Consider the following 17878-nt stretch of genomic DNA (forward strand, 5'->3'; position numbering starts at 1 on the left):
GTTGTGATGGGCCATGGAAATAAATGTGTGCCTGGTCCATTTCATGATACAGACAGGAAAAGAAATGAGACAGAGACGTGGCATTGTGTCTAGCTGAGTAGCTGGTGAATAGTAGAATAAGTACTTTGCTACAGTCTCCAAACTCAAGTGGACATGGAAATTGTAACCGACTCGGAGTCTGGGTGGACTCAGGGGTGTTTGGTTCTCTGCCCCGGCAGCAGCCCCTGTGGTTGGCTTGGATCTGCTCCATTACAGGTGAGGCATCGTCACGTCTGCAACTGATTTCTCTTCTCTCTGTGCAGCTTTTGCATCTGAGGGAGGCCAGTCACCATGAATGCAAGCGAGTTCCGCAGGCGGGGGAAGGAAATGGTGGATTACGTGGCTGACTACCTGGAGGGCATCGAGGGGCGCCAGGTGTTCCCTGACGTGGATCCAGGCTACCTGCGCCCCCTGATCCCCACCACTGCCCCGCAGGAGCCAGAGACATTTGAGGCCATCATCGAGGACGTCGAGAAGATCATCATGCCGGGGGTAAGCCTACATCCATGGTTGAAGAAGGGGAGGGCAGCTGTCAGCTTAGCACCTGCTGGGTGTCAGGCAACGCACTTGATTCATTGCCCCTAATCCTCACAGTCATTTTCTTGGGGAGAAACTTTGTTATTTTCTCTTTTATAGCTGAAACAACTGAAGCCCAGAGAGGTTGAGTGATCTGCCTAAGGTCACACAGCTAGTAAGTGATGGAAGCAGGACTGCAATCCAGATCATGTGGGCTCCAAAGGTGGCGACTATGATTTCCCTCCAGCCGCCTAGGTTGTTACTGAGCCAACCTGGGTCCACTGGCTCCTGTGCAGTAAAGCAAGTCATCTGACACAGGTTGTGGTGAAGGATAGTGCGGTATTTCTTGCAGGCCTTCAGCAAGGAGTCCAGGACAGCTAATGTTCAAAACACCCAAACTCCCGGTGGATTTCTTGAAAGCATTGTTAAAGTCTCAGGGTAGTGATCAGCTCCTCCTCTTGTTGGTTGATGGTGAGGTCACAGGGTAGGATCACATGGGTTCACGTGATCAATCCTCAGGTGCTGAAAGGCTAGGAGCTATGTGCTCATGGTCATCAGGTAGTTAATTTCTTCCATGTGGTAGGGATTTTATCATCTGTAAAACAACTCAGGAAGTGCACGTCAGATACTATTATCTGGGTACTGCAGAGAGGAGCCACCGCAAAGGCTATGGGGGAGGGGTCTGTTCCCAGCCCCATAGGGTCCTGCTCGGTTACAAGGTCAGTCCCCTGCCCTGAGACCCTGGGACGTGAGAGAGATGGTTAGTTTCAAATAAGTTAAATCAGCAGAGGGGCAATCAGTGTGTGGAAAAAATATTTCGTTTATTTTATCTGAGAGTGGGCTGCGTGGTGCTGAGACTGCCCAGCGTGGATCACCAAAGTGGGCCTCTTTTTCTGTGGTCCATGAGCCTGGGCGTGGGGTACACTCGGGGCTGCAGACAGACCTGGGGAGCACCCAGGACAGCTGTCTCCCAAGAGTCACTTGGAGGGAAGCAGACAGCTCAAGTTCAAAGGAAACTCCACTGCAGCTCCATGCTGCATGGTGAGGTTTTCCTTGGACTCACCTAAAGGCACGCTCACTGCTGTGGTGAGGGGTGTCAGACCCTCAGCCTCACCCCCTCAGCTCTAGTCAGGAGCGCAGGGCCTGGAATTTCAGACCCTGACACTCAGGATGAGGCACCCCCACCCATGGGGTTCCTGATGGGTCCCTTAAGTCCAGGGCACCTCCCCGCCCTCCTCCTCCCAGGAGTTCCTGTGACATTTGCGCTTTGAGCAGAGAGCAGGATTCTGGTTCTCACCAGCCCAGAGTTTATGCCAATGTGACAAGCCACTCAGCACGAAATCCCTCCCGGGAGTGCAGTTAAATGTCAGACCCGGGGATGGCCCAGCCACTCTGCAGCAGCAGATCCCACCGCTGGCAGCTTGGACAGGTGCATCCTCTTCTCATGGGGTGAAGGCTGGGTATTCAAGGTCAAGGTTCCCGCAGATTTGGATCCTGGGAGGTTCTCATCCCAGCCTTTCTTCCGCACAGAGGGTCCGCCCTTTCCATTGCCTCCAACCCCTTACCTCCCGAAGGTCCCACCTGTAGGTACCATCTCACGGGGTTTCCATGAGACTGCCAAACCCGGAAGTTTCTGCTCCGTTAGCTGGGAATGGATTGGGCAGGAGAGTGAGGAAGCTGCAGTAGGTGGCTGCTGCTGCTAAGTCACTTCAGTCGTGTCCAACTCTGTGCGACCCCATAGACGGCAGCCCACCAGGCTCCCCCATTCCGGAGATTCTCCAGGCAAGATCACTGGAGTGGGTTGCCATTTCCTTCTCCAATGCATGAAAGTGAAAAGTGAAAGTGAAGTCGCTCAATCCTGTCCGACCCTCAGCGACCCCATGGACTGCAGCCTTCCAGGCTCCTCCGTCCATGGGATTTTCCAGGCAAGAGTACTGGAGTGGGCTGCCATTGCCTTCTCTGAGTAGGCGGCTGAGGAAACCTCAAAAATCAAATCTCTCTCTCTTTTTTTCCTTTTCTGATACAGACTATTTTTTGGAGCAGTTTTAGGAAAAGCAGTCTCATAACACAAAGAGATGGGATCTCAGGAGCAGCCCCCTTGCTGACACTTCTGGCCAGCAGTTAAAACAAGGTTTTTCTATTAATAGAGACTTGACTCTCTGTGGCAAACCCAAGCACCCTGGCCCCCGCCTGCAGGGCTGCCCCCCGGCCCCAAGTGACTGCCCGTGTCCCACACAGGTGACCCACTGGCACAGTCCCTACTTCTTCGCCTACTTCCCCACGGCCAGCTCGTACCCGGCCATGCTCGCGGACATGCTGTGTGGGGCCATCGGCTGCATCGGCTTCTCCTGGGTGAGTGTTGGTGGGGGTGCAGGGGTCCTGGGGGTCCCACATGGGACATGCAGCCAGGACTCAGGCAGTGAGCAGGTGGCGCCACCCCTGTGGGAAGAGAGGGACTTAGGTCTGAGCAGAGGGGCCTTGCGTGGGAATTTGGAGTTCAGGGAAGCAGAGGGGAAGTCTGTCTATATCCAAAAGCCAGTTCTGCACAGCAGTGTGTTTAGAGGTGCTTGGTTTGAATTCAAACCACAGCAGAGGCCCTGGAGTTTCTGCAGCCCAAGCCTGGGGACCTGCATGTCTTCCAAGCAGAACGAGGGGTTTCTAGACCATCTGCAGTTTGAGAAACATGACTGCCCTGGTCCCACGCGCTCTGTTCTTGGCTATGGATGCTATCCAAGGAGGGACCCCCAACCCAACAGAAGTGCCGCTGCCGAGAGCAGGGGATCGGCCCTGCCTCCACACCAACCCTGGGGCATCTTTATATACAATGGAATATTACTCATCTGTTAAAAAAAATGCAGTAATGCCATTCACAGCAATGTGGATGGACCTAGAGATTATCATACTAAGTGAAGTAAGGCAGACAGACAAAGACAGGCATTATATGATACCGCTTATAGGTGGAACCTTAAAAATGGTACAAATGATCTTATTTACAAAACAGAACTAGAACCACAAACATAGAAAACAAACGTGTTTAGCAGGGGGTAAGGTGGGGAAGGAATAAATTAGGAGCTGGGGATTAACATATATACACTACTACATATAAAGTGGATAACTAATAAAAACCTGCTATATAACACAAGGAACTCTTTAATATTCCATAATGACCCATATGGGAATAAAATCTAAAGAAGAAGGGATATAGGTATACATATAACTGATTCTCTTGCTGTACAGCAGAAACTAACACCACATTCTAAATCAACTATGCTCCAATAAAAACTTTTTTGTAAAAAGTCCTAGAAAGATCCCAGCCCAGCACCACAGGAAAGATTCCTGGCTTCCCCCATGCAGAGCGCTCCAGAGAAGGGCTGCCTGCTGATTGTGTAAGGGACCCCAGCGCTGCCCATGTTTGAGGGCCTCTCTCCAGGCCAGGGTCTGCACTCAGCCTTCTGGGCCCAGGGTGCCTGCTTGCTTGTGCTAAGTAGCTGAGCAGACTCCTAACTCCTGACTTGTGCTGAATAACGGCCTCAGGCACTAAGAAGTTGTGAGTTCCTAAACGCCCAAGCTTTGGCGCCCCCGCCACCCCCTGACCCCCAGCTCCGGCCCTCTCCCTCATTGCTCCTCTTTAGCCTGGGGTCCAGAGTTGCTGGGGAAGGGGGCCTCAGCTTCCCAGAGGCAGACTTGGAGGGTCAGCCCTCAACTCTTGCCTTGGTTGCAGCGATTTCTCTTTGGAAGAGCAGACTGGGTGCTGCCCATGTGGCCTCGGGGACCCTCAGAGCACATGTCCCCTAAAGCACATTCCTTACATCAGACAGGACAGTAGACTCCATTCGGACTCCAACCCAGAGCCCCCTGTCCCTCAGGGTGATGGCACCTGTCCTTCCAGGTCTGTTCTTCTGAGGATGGTCTGGTGCCCTGGGGCCTTGGAGGGCTGCCTCACTGTCTCTAAGAGGCACTGGCCGAGCCCTGGCCTCTGAGCAGTGAGGCAGGTTCCCATACCTGGAGTGGGCCTTGGCCAGGATGGGATGGAGGGGGGGCCCTCTGGATGGTGCTGCCCCACAGTATGTGGGGAACTGGGGCACGTGTGAGGGCCAAGGGCACCCAGAGCACCACAGTGAGACCCACATGGTTGGAAAGGCTGGTTCATCTGCAGGTGGGGCCTATGGCCAGCTCACCCCCTCCGAGCCCAAGGAGAACCATCCCAGAGCTTGGAAGGCAAGATCAGAGACTGGGAGGTTCCCGGGGCTTCACCTCCCCCACTCAGCCCATCTCATTCCTCTCACTGTGGCTGTGGACCGGGGTCCACCAGAGAGGCTTACTAGGTCCTTCTATAAACAAACAGATGGCTGAACGAGGAAGCTGGCCTGGGAACGTGCGGCTGTGGGGCAGGTCATCGCAGAGGTCGATGCCTTCCTGCCCCGCTATCCTCCCAAGTCGTGGCTGGAGACCATGTTTGAAACTTTGGGAGATGTTTGAATAGCACCTGGGATCAGGCGATTTTAATCTAGAGGTCAGTGAATGAATAAAGCCTGCTGTTGCTTCTGAAATTCAGCCAGATCTAGGCCCTTGTTCTGGCACCAGCCCCTAAAGGTTTATGATGGAGAAGCTGTGGAGGGCAGAGGACCCAAGCCTGTGGGTGAGGCAGGTAGAGACTTGCAAACCCCATGCAGAGAACATGGACTCCAGCAGCCAACCTGGGCCCCAGGGAGCATGGCTCCTTCCTGGCTCTCCAGGGCCAGACGGAGCAGAAGGTTATGGGTGCCAGCTCTCAGCACGAAGTCCTGCCAGCCCCTGTGACCTGGGGCTGCTGGGGGGAACGGTCCAGCTGCTGCTGCTCCAGAAGCTCCACCTTGTGCAAGCCCACCTTCAAAGTGAGTCCCATCCAGGGATGGGCCTTTTGAAAATGTTCAAAACCTTTTGCTCAATTCATCAAGGGCAGTAAGGAAGTTTCCCCTGCTTGTCATACCCCTGGATCCCAAGCTGGCGGGAAACTGAGGGCAGCCGCCTGCGGTTCATCCTTTCCTCCTGCCCACAGGCTGCCAGCCCAGCGTGCACAGAGCTCGAGACAGTGATGATGGACTGGCTGGGGAAGATGGTGCAGCTGCCAGAGGCGTTTCTGGCTGGAGAAGCTGGAGAAGGCGGCGGGGTGATCCAGGTAAGGTGGAGAGGAAAGGGTCCGGATTCTGGGGGTGCAGGTGGGCAAGAGGCCCGCAAGCATCTTGGGTCCTCATTTCTTCTGGAGAATGAGCAGAGCAGAGCCCTAGGAAAGCTCTGCATCTGGTTTGGCTCCCCAGCCATCTCTCACTCCCAGGCCGCTGTTGATGGTGGGCAGCATGGTGGCTGTCGCTTGGCTGGTGCACAGAAGTATACACACAGCTGTGGAGACGTGTGTGGTTCCCCATTGCTTGCCCATCTACCAGAGTGCTTCCCAGGCCCAAACTTCATTTTCACAACAGCGCTCTGATGAGGGACCATTTCTCAACCCCCGTTTTACAGGCGAGGAAACTAGGGCTCAGAGCAGTCAGGTAACTTGCCCGTCGATGCCCAGCAGGGAAGTTCTACAGCTAGGGTCTGAGTCCACACCCATCTGACCACAGAGCCGCAAGCTGACCACCACGCAGGGCCGTCCCCAGCGGCAGCTGTGACCCAGTGCTGCAGAGCCTTCTGGAAAGAGCTGCACCCACGGGGACCCACCACTCACCTAAAGATGATGCCTGTGCGGTGTGATGATCAAATGCGTTCTTCACCTAGCACGTGCCCTTGAGAGTGTCTACAAGCCAGACGGTGCATCAGGGGACGGGACACACGATGACAGGCACGGCGGGACGTCTATGGCATGAGTGCCACTCAGGGAACCAGGACTGCCCGGCTGTTTTCTTTCCTAGCAGCAAAGAGGGACACCAATCAACCCACCACCCTCGCAGGGAATGCCCCTGCTACTTTGGGAAAAAAAAGAATTTCCTTTTTCAGATATCGTCTTCTCAAAGGTTCTGGGAGTCAGTCGCAGCAACTGTGTTTGTGTCCACTTGGCTGACGGGAACTGAGGCCTGGATGCCTCAGTGTGAGGTCACCTGCTGGTGTGGCTGCATGAGATGGGGGGCAAGCCCGTCTCCAGGCTCGAGACTGCTCGACTCACCAGGGTTCTTAAAGGCTAGTGTGTTAATCTGCTGACTACCCCTATTATTTTACAGTTCTTTCTGGTGGAAGCCTGATGGATCTCACAGGTAAAATCAGGGTTGATCCCTTGTAAGTCCCAAGCAAGACTCTGTCCTTGCCTCTTCTAGTTTCTAGAAGTTTCCCACATTCCTGTGCCATGGCACCTCATCTGTCTGCAAAGTGGCTGTGTCCCATCTCTCTGACCCTTCTTTCAGGTCACCTCTCCTCTGACCACAAATGGGAAAGCGTCTTCACTTTTCAGGACCCACGAGATTAGATAGAGTCCATCCAGATAATCCAAGATAACCCCCTCCCCTTCCTGTCAAGGTTCTTAACTTAATCACACTAGCAGGGTCCCTCCTCCAAATACAGTGGGGATTCTCAGCTTCCAGGATGAAAGCGTAGCATCTTTTATTCTCCCAAACAAAACCAGTGCAGGTCAGCATCATGGAGGGAGGGACCCACAGAGGGAGTCTGACTTCTACCCTCACAGATCTGGGTCAAGAAGTCTTTGGTGGGCCCAGGAATAAGCATTCTAACCTGCATGTCAGGTCGTCCTGATGCTGCTTTCATGTCATCTCATTCGGAGATGTTGAAATACTCTTCGATAAACAAGCCTTGTGGCATGACCCAGGGCTGACTTTTCTGTGACCTACAGCCTGCTTCCTCTCTCAGAGTAACTCTTTTGCCAGATCTCTTTCTGATGGTTGCAATGGGATGGCTGATGTGATGATGGACAGTGAGGCATGGCATATTCACAGGACCGATGTTAGTGGCAGACAGAGATATGATATAGGCTGACGTCAGAGGATGAGATGGCTGGATGGCATCACTGACTCGATGGATGTGAGTCTGAGTGAACTCTGGGAGTTGGTGATGGACAGGGAGGCCTGGCGTGCTGTGATTCATGGGGTTGCAAAGAGTCGGACACTTTCTGGATTGTGCGACTGATCTGGATCTGGATTGCATTGGAGTCCTGGCTGTGATGCTCAGATTCATAAAAAGGAGATGGCCAGGATGAGAGTTTTGATAATGAAGTTGACTGTGCATCATTCTGGCAGCTTGGGGTTATGGAATGCTCCCAAGATTAGGACGGTCGTGAAAATGTTTGCGGTGATGATATTGGCAGATTCTGCTAGGGAAAAATAGAACAAACAGACCTGCTACATGGCCCCCGCTAAAGCCAGAGGAGAATTCTCCCTCTGTCAGCTCAACTGGGGCCCTGCGGTTTCTGCCAGTGCAGAGATAAATCACGTCCTGGCTCGGGGTCAGCATGGGAAAATCAGTCACAGATGCTCTTGTGAAAGGATTATGGTTGAGAGCGTCACCGAACCATTTATTAGCAGGACTGATAAGAGAATTGCTGGGTCACTCTATATGAAACTGTCTGTCTCCTGCCCAGCCTGGCCAGGCTCAACCGCACTCCCTCGTCCCCTCCTGCCTCACCTCTCTGCTTATAGCACGTTCCCTCCTCCAACAGCATTTCTGAGTGGTGGCTGATGGAAATGAATCCTTCACTCTGAGTATGCAAAGCTTCAATAAGGTGCTGTGAATGGGACTTAGACACAGCGGCAACAGTGACTTTTCTCACAATGGCAAACATTTCGGCCACCTTGGACAGCTTTCTGTTGGTCAAGGTGATGCAGCCTGGGGCAACCTGGGAAAAACCACACACAAAGGTCTGAACTCCAAGCCGCTTCCAGCCTGGGGAAGGGGCTGTTACCCACAGCCCCAGCCCATGCCCCTTCAGCTGCATCTCCCCTTGCTGGGGGGTCAAGTGGCTTTCTGAGAGAGGCAGGCTGCCATGGGGACCTTGCTGGTGAAATCTGTCCGACTGAATTCCAGCCCTGAGGGTGATCTGACATTTCATGACAAGATGGACCCTCATGATAGACCTACTTTTTCTTTCTGATTCCACAATTTTTGTCGAGATACACTTTTCCCTTTTGTGCTATTTATTTTGACCCCACGTCCCAGCATCTGGGAAGCCCAGTTAACCTGAGACTCAGCTCTTCCCTCACCCGGGGACGTTTTCCTCCCACTATAATTTAGTCATTGTCTCTGGGTCCCTTATACTCTGTTTTTGAGGAACTTTAGCTTTCCATGGTTTGGGTACCTCCTCCATAATTTTCCACTTTTATTTGGCATTTTTCCCTTTTCTTTTTTTGTCATTTTCTCCTCTATATTTTCGGAGAAGGCGATGGCACCCCCCTCCAGTACTCTCGCCTGGAAAATCCCATGGACTGAGAAGCCTGGTAGGCTGCAGTCCTTGGGGTTGCTAAGAGTCAAACACGACTGAGTGACTTAACTTTTGCTTTTCACTTTCATGCATTGGAGAAGGAAATGGCAACCCACTCCAGTGTTCTTGCCTGGAGAATCCCCAGGATGGGGGAGCCTGGTGGGCTGCCGTCTATGGGGTCTCACAGAGTCAGACACAACTGAAGTGACTTAGCAGCAGCAGCAGCCTCTGTATTTTAGGGGAATTTCTCGTGGTTTTCTTTATATCACTATCTCCATTATTCACACTGTCAATTGACTACCTTCAGTGTCAATTTTGGCTCTGCTATTCAACTTAAAAGCATCATCTCCTTTCCACTAACAAAAACTGGACATCCGTTAGATAAATGGAAGAGATGCAGAAACACCCTGGGGCAGCTTCCTCCCAGTGTTATTTCAATAGCTGTGTGTATGTGTATAGATACATATGTACGTAATAGAAACAAAATTGGGATAATACATCATGTACATTTCCTGTGTGGTGTTTTGCTTAGTGTTTTGTTGTGGGCTTTTCCCACTGTTTATCTATTTTATCTGTAAACAGTTTTGGCCGTGCCTGATCTGCTCTGTTGCCCATGGGCTGCGGTGAGCAGGGGCTCCTCTCTAGTTGCTGTGTGAAGGCTTCTCACTGCGCTGGCTTCTCTTGTTGCAGAGCCTGAGCTCTAGGGAGCAGGCTTAGTAGCAAACAGGCTCAACTGTCCTGCATGTGGAGTCTTTCCAGACCACGGCTGAACCCGTGTCCCCTGCACTGGCAGGTGAATTCTTAACCCCTGGACCACCAGGGAAGTCCTCCTATTGTTTAGTCTTTGAGAATATTATTATTGCATGATTTTCTCTTTTTTTTTTTAAATTAAGTATGGTATGTTTAACATGTATGATCTCCTTCCATTTGCATGACTTTCTATAGTGTCACAATTTATATAAATAGAATATATATATAAATATGTATAGTATCACATCTTTCACTCGTGAGTCATATTTCAAAGGATACTCTTTAGGATGAAGGTCAACAATCTCCTAAGAGGATCCTCAGCTTTCTACTGAGGCTTGCCTGGTTGAGTCCATATTCAGCACGAATGCTCCAGCTCTACCAAAAATCAAAAACAAACAAAAATTTTTAAAAAGAGTTTTTCTGGGTCACTGGAGATCATGACAAAAACAGTTTCGTGTTTGATTCTTTTCAGCAGCCCGAGCTGATTTCTCTCATTTGATACTACTCAAAAATCTTACAGATACCTCATCATCCAAGGCGTGTGTATCACAATAATACCAACTTTGTGTTGAACACCCACTCTGAGTTAGGCTGGGTTTTAGCTTTATTTCTTCTGTTTTTGGTGTTCATTTCTCAACCTCCAAATATTTATGAGGATTGGGTTATCAACAACCCAAGGCTCAGAAGCATAGTGCCTGGGTCCCCAGGGCTTGAGCTAGTTGGAGGCGAAGCTGGTACACAGGTGAGCTGGAGACCAGGGTGTCCCACCAGCCTGTCCCGGGCCCTTGTCTGCTGTGTGAGTGTCCAGAGATGGGCATGCTGCCATGGGCTTCATCTTTAAATTACCTTTTCCTTTAAAGACACTTCCATTTTCTAGAAACAGCAGAAGCCAGGCATTTGTTTGGGACTAATTCTGACATCCCTCAGCCCAGGACTCAATACAACCCCTCTTGGAGCCCTGTCCACCCAGTTTGCAGAAAGCAGTTGATCGTGTCTGTGTGTGAGGCAGGAAGCCCACCCTTCCCTCTGACAAGGCTGATTGTCTCTAATTTGCAAGGGCTCGGAGTGCCTGAGCCTGGCGACAGCGGGGGGCCCTCAGATGTGGGGGGTGCTGGCCCCTCAGGGCCATAATCACAGCTGCCAGGCGTCGGCCCTGTGATGGGTGTCTGCATCAAATGGCAAACTGTCCTTTGAGCTGGACAAACAGGGCCATGGAAATAGTCTCTTAATTGGCTCTGAAAGCTCTCGTGGAAGAAAAGCCAGTTTCGTGCTGTGTGTGGGGTGACACTTGGAAACCAAGAAAATGAAAGGATGTTCCTGCTCCAGCCAGTGGCAATGTTCACCGCGGTTCTTTCTGCCTTGCTGCAGCCTCACCATGGCAACCTTTGTCTGCAGCAAGAAAACAGAGGTATCCTTACTGCTCTCTGTGCAAGAGCAGGCGCCCCGTCCCTTCCTTAGCCCAAACCTGCTTCCAGCGGAAGCCAGGGACCCACTTGTCCCGCTGGCCCTGTCACCAAGCTGTTACCCAGTCCAAGCCTACTCTGCTCGCTGCACTACAGGCCACTTAACTGAGAGATGTGCTGTTGAGGCAAGGATATTGGGAAAGCTGGCTGGCCAAGAAGATGGAAGAGTAATGTCTCAGCCTTCTTGTTGGGGGTCTGGATGCCAAGTTCTTTTATAGAACAGAAAGGGAAAGGAGTTGAGGAAGCAAAGTAAAACAAAACAAAACAATCTTGCAATTACCTCCTAGAATGGCACGCCTCGGGCAGAGGATGATGCCTCGGGCAGAGGATGTGTTACTTTCTTCCTTCCCAGGTGGTTCAGTGGTAAAAGAATCTGCCTGCCGATACAGGAGATGCAGGAGTCAGTGCTTTGATCCCTGGGTCGGGAAGATTCCCCTGGAGAAGGAAATGGCAACCCACTCTAGTATTCTTGCCTGAAAAATTCCATGGCCAGAGGAGCCTAGTGGGCTACAGTCCATGGGGTCACAAACAGTTGGACACAAGTGAGCGACTGAGCACTCCCATCCACAGGTGGACAGGGTCCTGAACAAAGGTACTTTGGTTTAATATTCAAGCAGGAGGGCAGGGTTCCCTGGGGCAGGTCATTGTGTATAAACAGTATCCTTTTAGTGAAAAAAGCAATGGGAAGCAAAGGTTAAAGTAAAAGAAACAGATTTCCTACAATGAAGCCATGCCTCCTCTAGCCATTGCACTTATGGATGCTTGGCTGACAGTTTTTTCATCGGGCATATTTTTGAAAAATCGCTTTTTGTTGCCTGAAGAAGGGGAGTTTCTTTCAAGGCATGGACAGCACCTAAAGGAAAACCCACTGTGAACTGCTGTGGTGATTCAAGCCTTTCCTTAGAATATGGTTCAGAGAAGCATGGATGCTGGGGGGTAGTGGGAGTTCCAAGGCCTCCGACAGAGGGTGATGTTGAGGGCGAGCTGCACTCTCACAGGAGTGTCAGGGGAAGACAAGGACACACACCCCTGGGCCCGTGCCTTTCAATGAGCTTCCCATGTCAGTGTGTATGAAGGAGGCAGTGGATTTCCCTACTTTCTTCAATTTAAGTCTGAATTTGGCAATAAGGAGTTCATGATCTGAGCCGCAGTCAGCTCTCGATCTTGTTTTTGCTGACTGTATAGAGCTTCTCCTTCTTTGGCTGGAAAGAATATAATCAGATTTTGGTACTGACCATCTGGTGATGTCCATGTGTAGGGTAATCTCTTGTGTTGTGGGAAGAGGGTGTTTGCTATGACCAGTGTGTTTTCTTGGAATTAAGATTACAGATGTATAAGAATTTATGCATTAGAGCTACACAGTTCTACAGAACTATGAATGTTTTTATTTTATAAATTTCTTTCTCACAGTCAACAAAACTTTTACCTTTTACACTTTTTCTTTCTAACTGTAATACTATTCAGCTCATGGTCTCTTTCAGGATTTACACAAGATTCCGTGATCACAAGTGGAGTGGTCCCTGCAGACAGATGCGGGTTTGCTTCTAACCATACTGCTCATTTACTGTTGATTTGGGGCAAGTTACCTAAACTCTCTGAACATAGGTTTCCCAACTGAAGATGATACAATTAAAAATGAGCTTAGTTTGCAACATAGATGGGCTGACGGAGTGGGTGCTGAATTTATATTCTCTTTCACCGCTGCCCACCCTCAGAAGAGTGAATTTTGCATCCTTGATTCCTTTGCCAAAATAAGTTGTTGACAGTCATTGTGTTAGCTTGATAAGGCTGCCTCAAGGAAGAGGCAGAGACCAGGTGACCCAGGCAGCAGACAGGGTTGTCTCATCGTCCGGAGCCGAGACGCCTGAGGTCACGGTGGCGGCGCGGCTGACATCCCCAAGGCCTCTGCCCGTAGCTTGCACGCAACCGTCTCCTCCCTGAATGCTCATGTGGCCTCCCCTCTGCGTATGTGTGTGTGTGCGCGCGCACACACACGTGCACATGCGTGCACGCAGGCACATGTGCTCGGCTCCTCGTCCTATGAGGACACCAGCCAGGCTGGGCCATGGGCCCCTCTAAAAGGCTCATTTTGACTTTGTGATCCCTTCAAAGATTTTGTCTCCATATGTGGTCACATCCTGAGAAACTTGGAGTTAGGGCTCCAACATATGAAATCTGGGGGAGAGGGATTCAGTCTGTAACATTAGTGACTGGGGAACACCCTCCAGGGCAATTTCTGGGTCTTAAAGAAGAGGCAGCCCCTTTGTGAAAACAGACAAATGTGTCTGTCCAAGTTGCGGTGTGTGTGCAGCTGTGCCGGGAGCGGTGCCCTGGGTCCCATTTCCTCCTCTGGGGGAAATGGACCAGCACCTCCTGTCCAGACTAGACAGTGTCCATGGGAATGTGTCTGCCAAGTCTGGTAGCAGTGAGGCCTAGTAAGTGCCAGTAAGTGCTGGTGGGTATTTTATGAAGCAGGCAAAGCAATGCTGGGTTGATAATAAGAGCTGCCGTGTCAGTCACGGGTGTACAGCCTTTTCCCCATGCGTGGGAGAATGGACTTGACAATTTCAGATGTGTCTTCTAAGAAAATAGGAAGATCCCACATCACATCTCTCACATTTAGAGATGATTCCCTGGCTGCAGTTGGAAGGTCCTGTTGACCTTTTCTTTGATTTAGGGAACTGCCAGTGAAGCTACCCTGGTGGCCCTGCTGGCCGCTCGGACCAAAGTGACCCGACGCCTGCAGGCTGCCTCCCCGGAGCTGACGCAGGCTGCCATCATGGAGAAGTTGGTGGCCTACGCGTCTGACCAGGTGAGTGCAGTGCCCAAAGCCTCCTTGAGCCTCCTGGGGTGGAATGGTTTGTGTGGTGTCAAGTCAAAACCACACTGATGACTTCCTGGTGGTCCAGTGGTTAAGACTCTGTCTCCCATTGCAGGGGCTGTGGGTTCTGTCCCTGGTCGGGGAACTAAGGTTCCATATGCCTCAGGGTGTGTCCAGAAATTAAAAAAGAAAAAACTATAGGGCTTGCAGTATCCTTTCCAATCCAAGAACAGTCCCCCAGGTGTCACTAAGCTAGGGACCTCTGCTAAAGAAAAGATATAGGGTGCCAGTGGGAACTTAACAGATTAGGTTGGAAAGAGAATAAACGTGCCGTGAAATCACCCCGACCCCACCTGTCCCAGCTCATGTTGAGGCCATCTGGCTGCCTTCAGCATGAAGTAGTGGAGCCCCATGTGGGGCTAAGGGCTCAAAGACCTGGGCTCACGTCCCAGCCCTGCTATTTTAAATTCTGTGATCTCAGGCCAATCACGTCAGTTCTCAAAGCCTTTTTTAAACCACCAGACAGGGTCAAAAGGGCCTGCCACCTGGTGCTGCTGCTCTGCCAGCTAGCTGTTGACCCAAGATGAGGGATGACGCAGTGCTTTGTAAGGTTTAGAGATCTCTGCAAGTGGGGACATCTAGGCCATGATCAGTTCCCATGATCAGCCTTCTTGAAAAAGGTTAAAAGCCAAAGCAAAGTGAACCGGGAGTCAAGAGGGCACCCAAAAAATGGTTCCACAAGGAATAGCTGATTTAGCTTTGCCCACATAGTATTTTAAAAATCTTTTTATTGTGGCAAAAGTCACATAACATAAAACATGCTATTTTAACCATATTTAACTGTACAGTTCAGGCTTCCCTGGTAGCTCAGATGGTAAAGAATCTGCATGCGATGTGGGACATCCAGGTTCTATTCCTGGGTCAGGAAGATCCCTGGAGAAGGGAATGGCTACCCATTCCAGTGCTCTTGCCTGGAGAATTCCATGGACAGCGGAGCCTGGTGGGCTACAGCCCATAAGGTCACAAAGAGTTGGACCCGACGAGCGACTAACACACATGCTATACAGTTCAGTGGCACTAAGGACATTCACACTGTCGTGCAACCCTCACTGTCGTCCATCTCCCAGATTTTTCACCTTCCTAAACTGCAACTCTGACCCATTAAACACTAAGTCCCCATTACCCCTTCCCTCCATACACCTGGAGGAGGGGGAGCCCCTGGCATCTACATACTTGCTGACTCTATGAAATTGACTTCTAGGTACCTCATGCAAGTGGGATCAAACAGTTTTTGCCTGCTCAGACTGTACTTTGGAGCGTGTTTTAAGGGTGACTTAGTGCACACCCTATAAATAGATTGTACCTTCTCTTCCTCTGCGCTGTGCAGTATGTTCAAATCAGTCATCTATTTCGTACGTAGTCATGTGTATACTTCAGTCCCAATCTTCCACTTTATCCTACCCCCTTTCCCTCCTTGATGTCTGAAAGTTTGTTCTCTGTATCACTGATGTAATATTTTTAATGAATTTGTTAAGCCAGGCACTTCAACTGTGACAGCTTTGTTCTAGGGAATAAACATATGTAGCCTGAAATCAAATATAATATGCATACTGGGATGCTTTGTTGGGAGGATTGTCTCTGTGTGCACTCTAACTCCTGGCGCTAGAGCTGCCCACAGAGGAAGAAAACTATTCACTCCTATTTATTTCTCCCTTGTTTCCCAGACAGACATGAGCAAACTTTTAAAAATGCATGTGTAGGTCTCTATGTATCTATGTTGAGATAAGTTGCTATGAATGTTAGGTGGTAGCCTTTCCCAGCAGGGTTTTCATGAGGGAATTTCACCCAAGAGAAGTGATCCGTGGTGTTCTCTAGATTCTCGAAAGGATGCTGTGTGGCTAGTACTATCCTAGATGACAGGAGTCAGGTGGGTTCATTACATCGAGTGGACAGCCATGGGCTCTAGGGCTCAATTCTGTGGCTTTGGGTTCAGGTTTCCAAGGAGCAGGGTCTGATGTGGGGCTTTAGGGGTTCGCCATTTATTGAAGGATGCTCTTTGGGGAAGATTGTAGGAGTTAGGGAAGCCACATACAAAGGGAAGGAATGAGCAAGGATGTGCCCTCTGGGAGAGTCACCTCCCATCAGCTCCTCCTGAGTGGAATCTACATTTCAGGTGAGCATTAGCCCCCAGGAGCATGGGGTCAAGGTGCTGGTTGTAAACACATAACTCTATCACCTTGCTCCTCATCTGAGGGCAAAGAGGACGCACAAACCACAAAGAGAGCTCCTTTTGAGCATCGTCATATATTTTGCATGCAATTTTAGAGCCTCAGATGATAAGAGTGGGACTAGGAGCTTACTAAGAACACTTACAAAGTAATATCATCATCAGGTGATGTTACTAGGTGTCATTTTCCCAGCTGTGCTTCCAAATGAGCATCCACTGCTTCTGTCGAATTCAAACCAGTGGACGAAAAAGCCCTCAATACAGCTCCGTATAAGACTGCCCTGATGGCTTGCAATGCAGGAGACACAAGAGATGGGGGTTCAATTCCTGGGTTGGCAAGATCCCCTGGAAGAGGAAATGGCAACCCACTCCAGTACTCTCGCCTGGGAAATCCCATGGACAGAGGAGGCTGGTGGGCTACAGTCCATGGGGTCGCAAAGAGTCGAACACGACTGAGCACGACCCCACACTCACCTGCGGGCACAGCCCAGCACTCTGCCATCTGAGTTGGAATCATGAAACTCGGAAGTAGAGTCCTCAGGACCTGAAACAGCTCCTGGCCTGGAGCTGCAGGGAGTTGGGGGCGGGATCGAGGCTCTGCCTCCTGGTGCTCAGGAGGCATGCAGAAGCTGCTGCAGAGTCTAACCTGGCGCTCTCTTGCAGGCACATTCCTCCGTGGAAAAAGCCGGCTTAATTGGCGGAGTGAGATTAAAAGCCATCCCTTCTGATGGCAAGTTTGCCATGCGAGCTTCCGCGCTGCAGGAGGCCCTGGAGAGAGACAAGGCAGCCGGCCTGATTCCTTTCTTCGTAAGTTCCCCGGGCCCCACAGGAGTGTCTGGGCCCTGCTGGGGCAGTGGGTCGGGCCTGTGGTGACACAATCATTTCCTGGCTGCCGCGGTGGTGACGGGCCAGGCATACTCAGGTCAGCGCTCCTCTCCTTCAGGGCGGCTGGAGCAAAACGCCAATGATTTTCCCTTCCTCTTGCGTGAATCTCAGAAACACAGAATACCCAGCCCAGGGGATACGGCTAAACCAAAAAGTCTTGCTTATGCTACCTGTTAAAAATGATACCATAGGGCACACCCTTGACATGGTAGATGAGTGACGGACATCGGAGTTAGCTGAGTTAAAAATAAAGTGCACTCTCCACCTAGAGGGGTGTCCTCAGAAGATACTAAGATGCATCGCTTGTGAGAGAGGTGTTGCAAGCCAGCAGTGATTAAAATACAATTAAATAGGATATCATTATAACATCTAACTAACCAAACATCGGCTAGTTTTGCTGTACATGGCTGGGCCTTTTCTAGTGGGGAGGAAGCAGTTGCTGTTACAACCGGAGCCTGGGAGCTGTCCTGCCTGGCGTGCCACGGCGTCGCCTCACGGCTGCACTGGGATGTCGGGTGGGATTGTGGCACTGGCCCCGTGCGGTCATCTGGCTACACTTTGGAGTCACCTGGGGAGCTAAGAAGAATGCCGATGCCCAGGCCCTGCTCCAGGCTCTCTGGGGATCATGGTAGATATTGGAGTTGCTTCCCAGCAGCTTCCAGATTCTGCTGTGCGCCCAGGATTCCATGCTCCTAGGCACCCATCCAAATCTGGGTACTTCCGAGTTGTAGAGCAAGCTAGGTTCAATAGACTCTAGGTGCCACATGTTTATAACTTCC

At 50.8% G+C, this 17878-nt stretch overlaps 1 protein-coding gene and 1 long non-coding RNA gene across 5 annotated transcripts in view; one reads left to right on the forward strand and one right to left on the reverse strand.

The window, feature by feature from the left end:
• Nucleotides 1–17878, forward strand: part of DDC (dopa decarboxylase) — a 100030-nt gene that overhangs the window by 22314 nt on the left and 59838 nt on the right. For 3 of the 4 annotated variants that reach the window (XM_006073507.3, XM_044946400.1, XM_006073508.3), the window contains exons 2-6: nt 303–531; nt 2794–2907; nt 5594–5713; nt 13844–13978; nt 16878–17021. In XM_006073507.3, coding sequence (XP_006073569.1) covers nt 331–531; nt 2794–2907; nt 5594–5713; nt 13844–13978; nt 16878–17021 — 714 coding nt within the window. In that variant the 5' untranslated portion in view covers nt 303–330. Of the gene's footprint in view, nt 1–302; nt 532–554; nt 1275–2793; nt 2908–5593; nt 5714–13843; nt 13979–16877; nt 17022–17878 lie in introns of those variants that run through there. The other variant, XM_044946401.1, reaches the window with a different exon arrangement.
• Nucleotides 9060–16878, reverse strand: LOC123334627. The gene is made up of 3 exons (XR_006552606.1): nt 16689–16878; nt 11447–11543; nt 9060–10078 (listed from the first exon to the last, which is right to left on the reverse strand). It is a non-coding gene; the product is annotated as an uncharacterized LOC123334627 (long non-coding RNA).

Source organism: Bubalus bubalis, chromosome 8 (genome assembly GCF_019923935.1).
Source record: "Bubalus bubalis isolate 160015118507 breed Murrah chromosome 8, NDDB_SH_1, whole genome shotgun sequence".
NCBI classification, from domain to species: domain Eukaryota; kingdom Metazoa; phylum Chordata; class Mammalia; order Artiodactyla; family Bovidae; genus Bubalus; species Bubalus bubalis.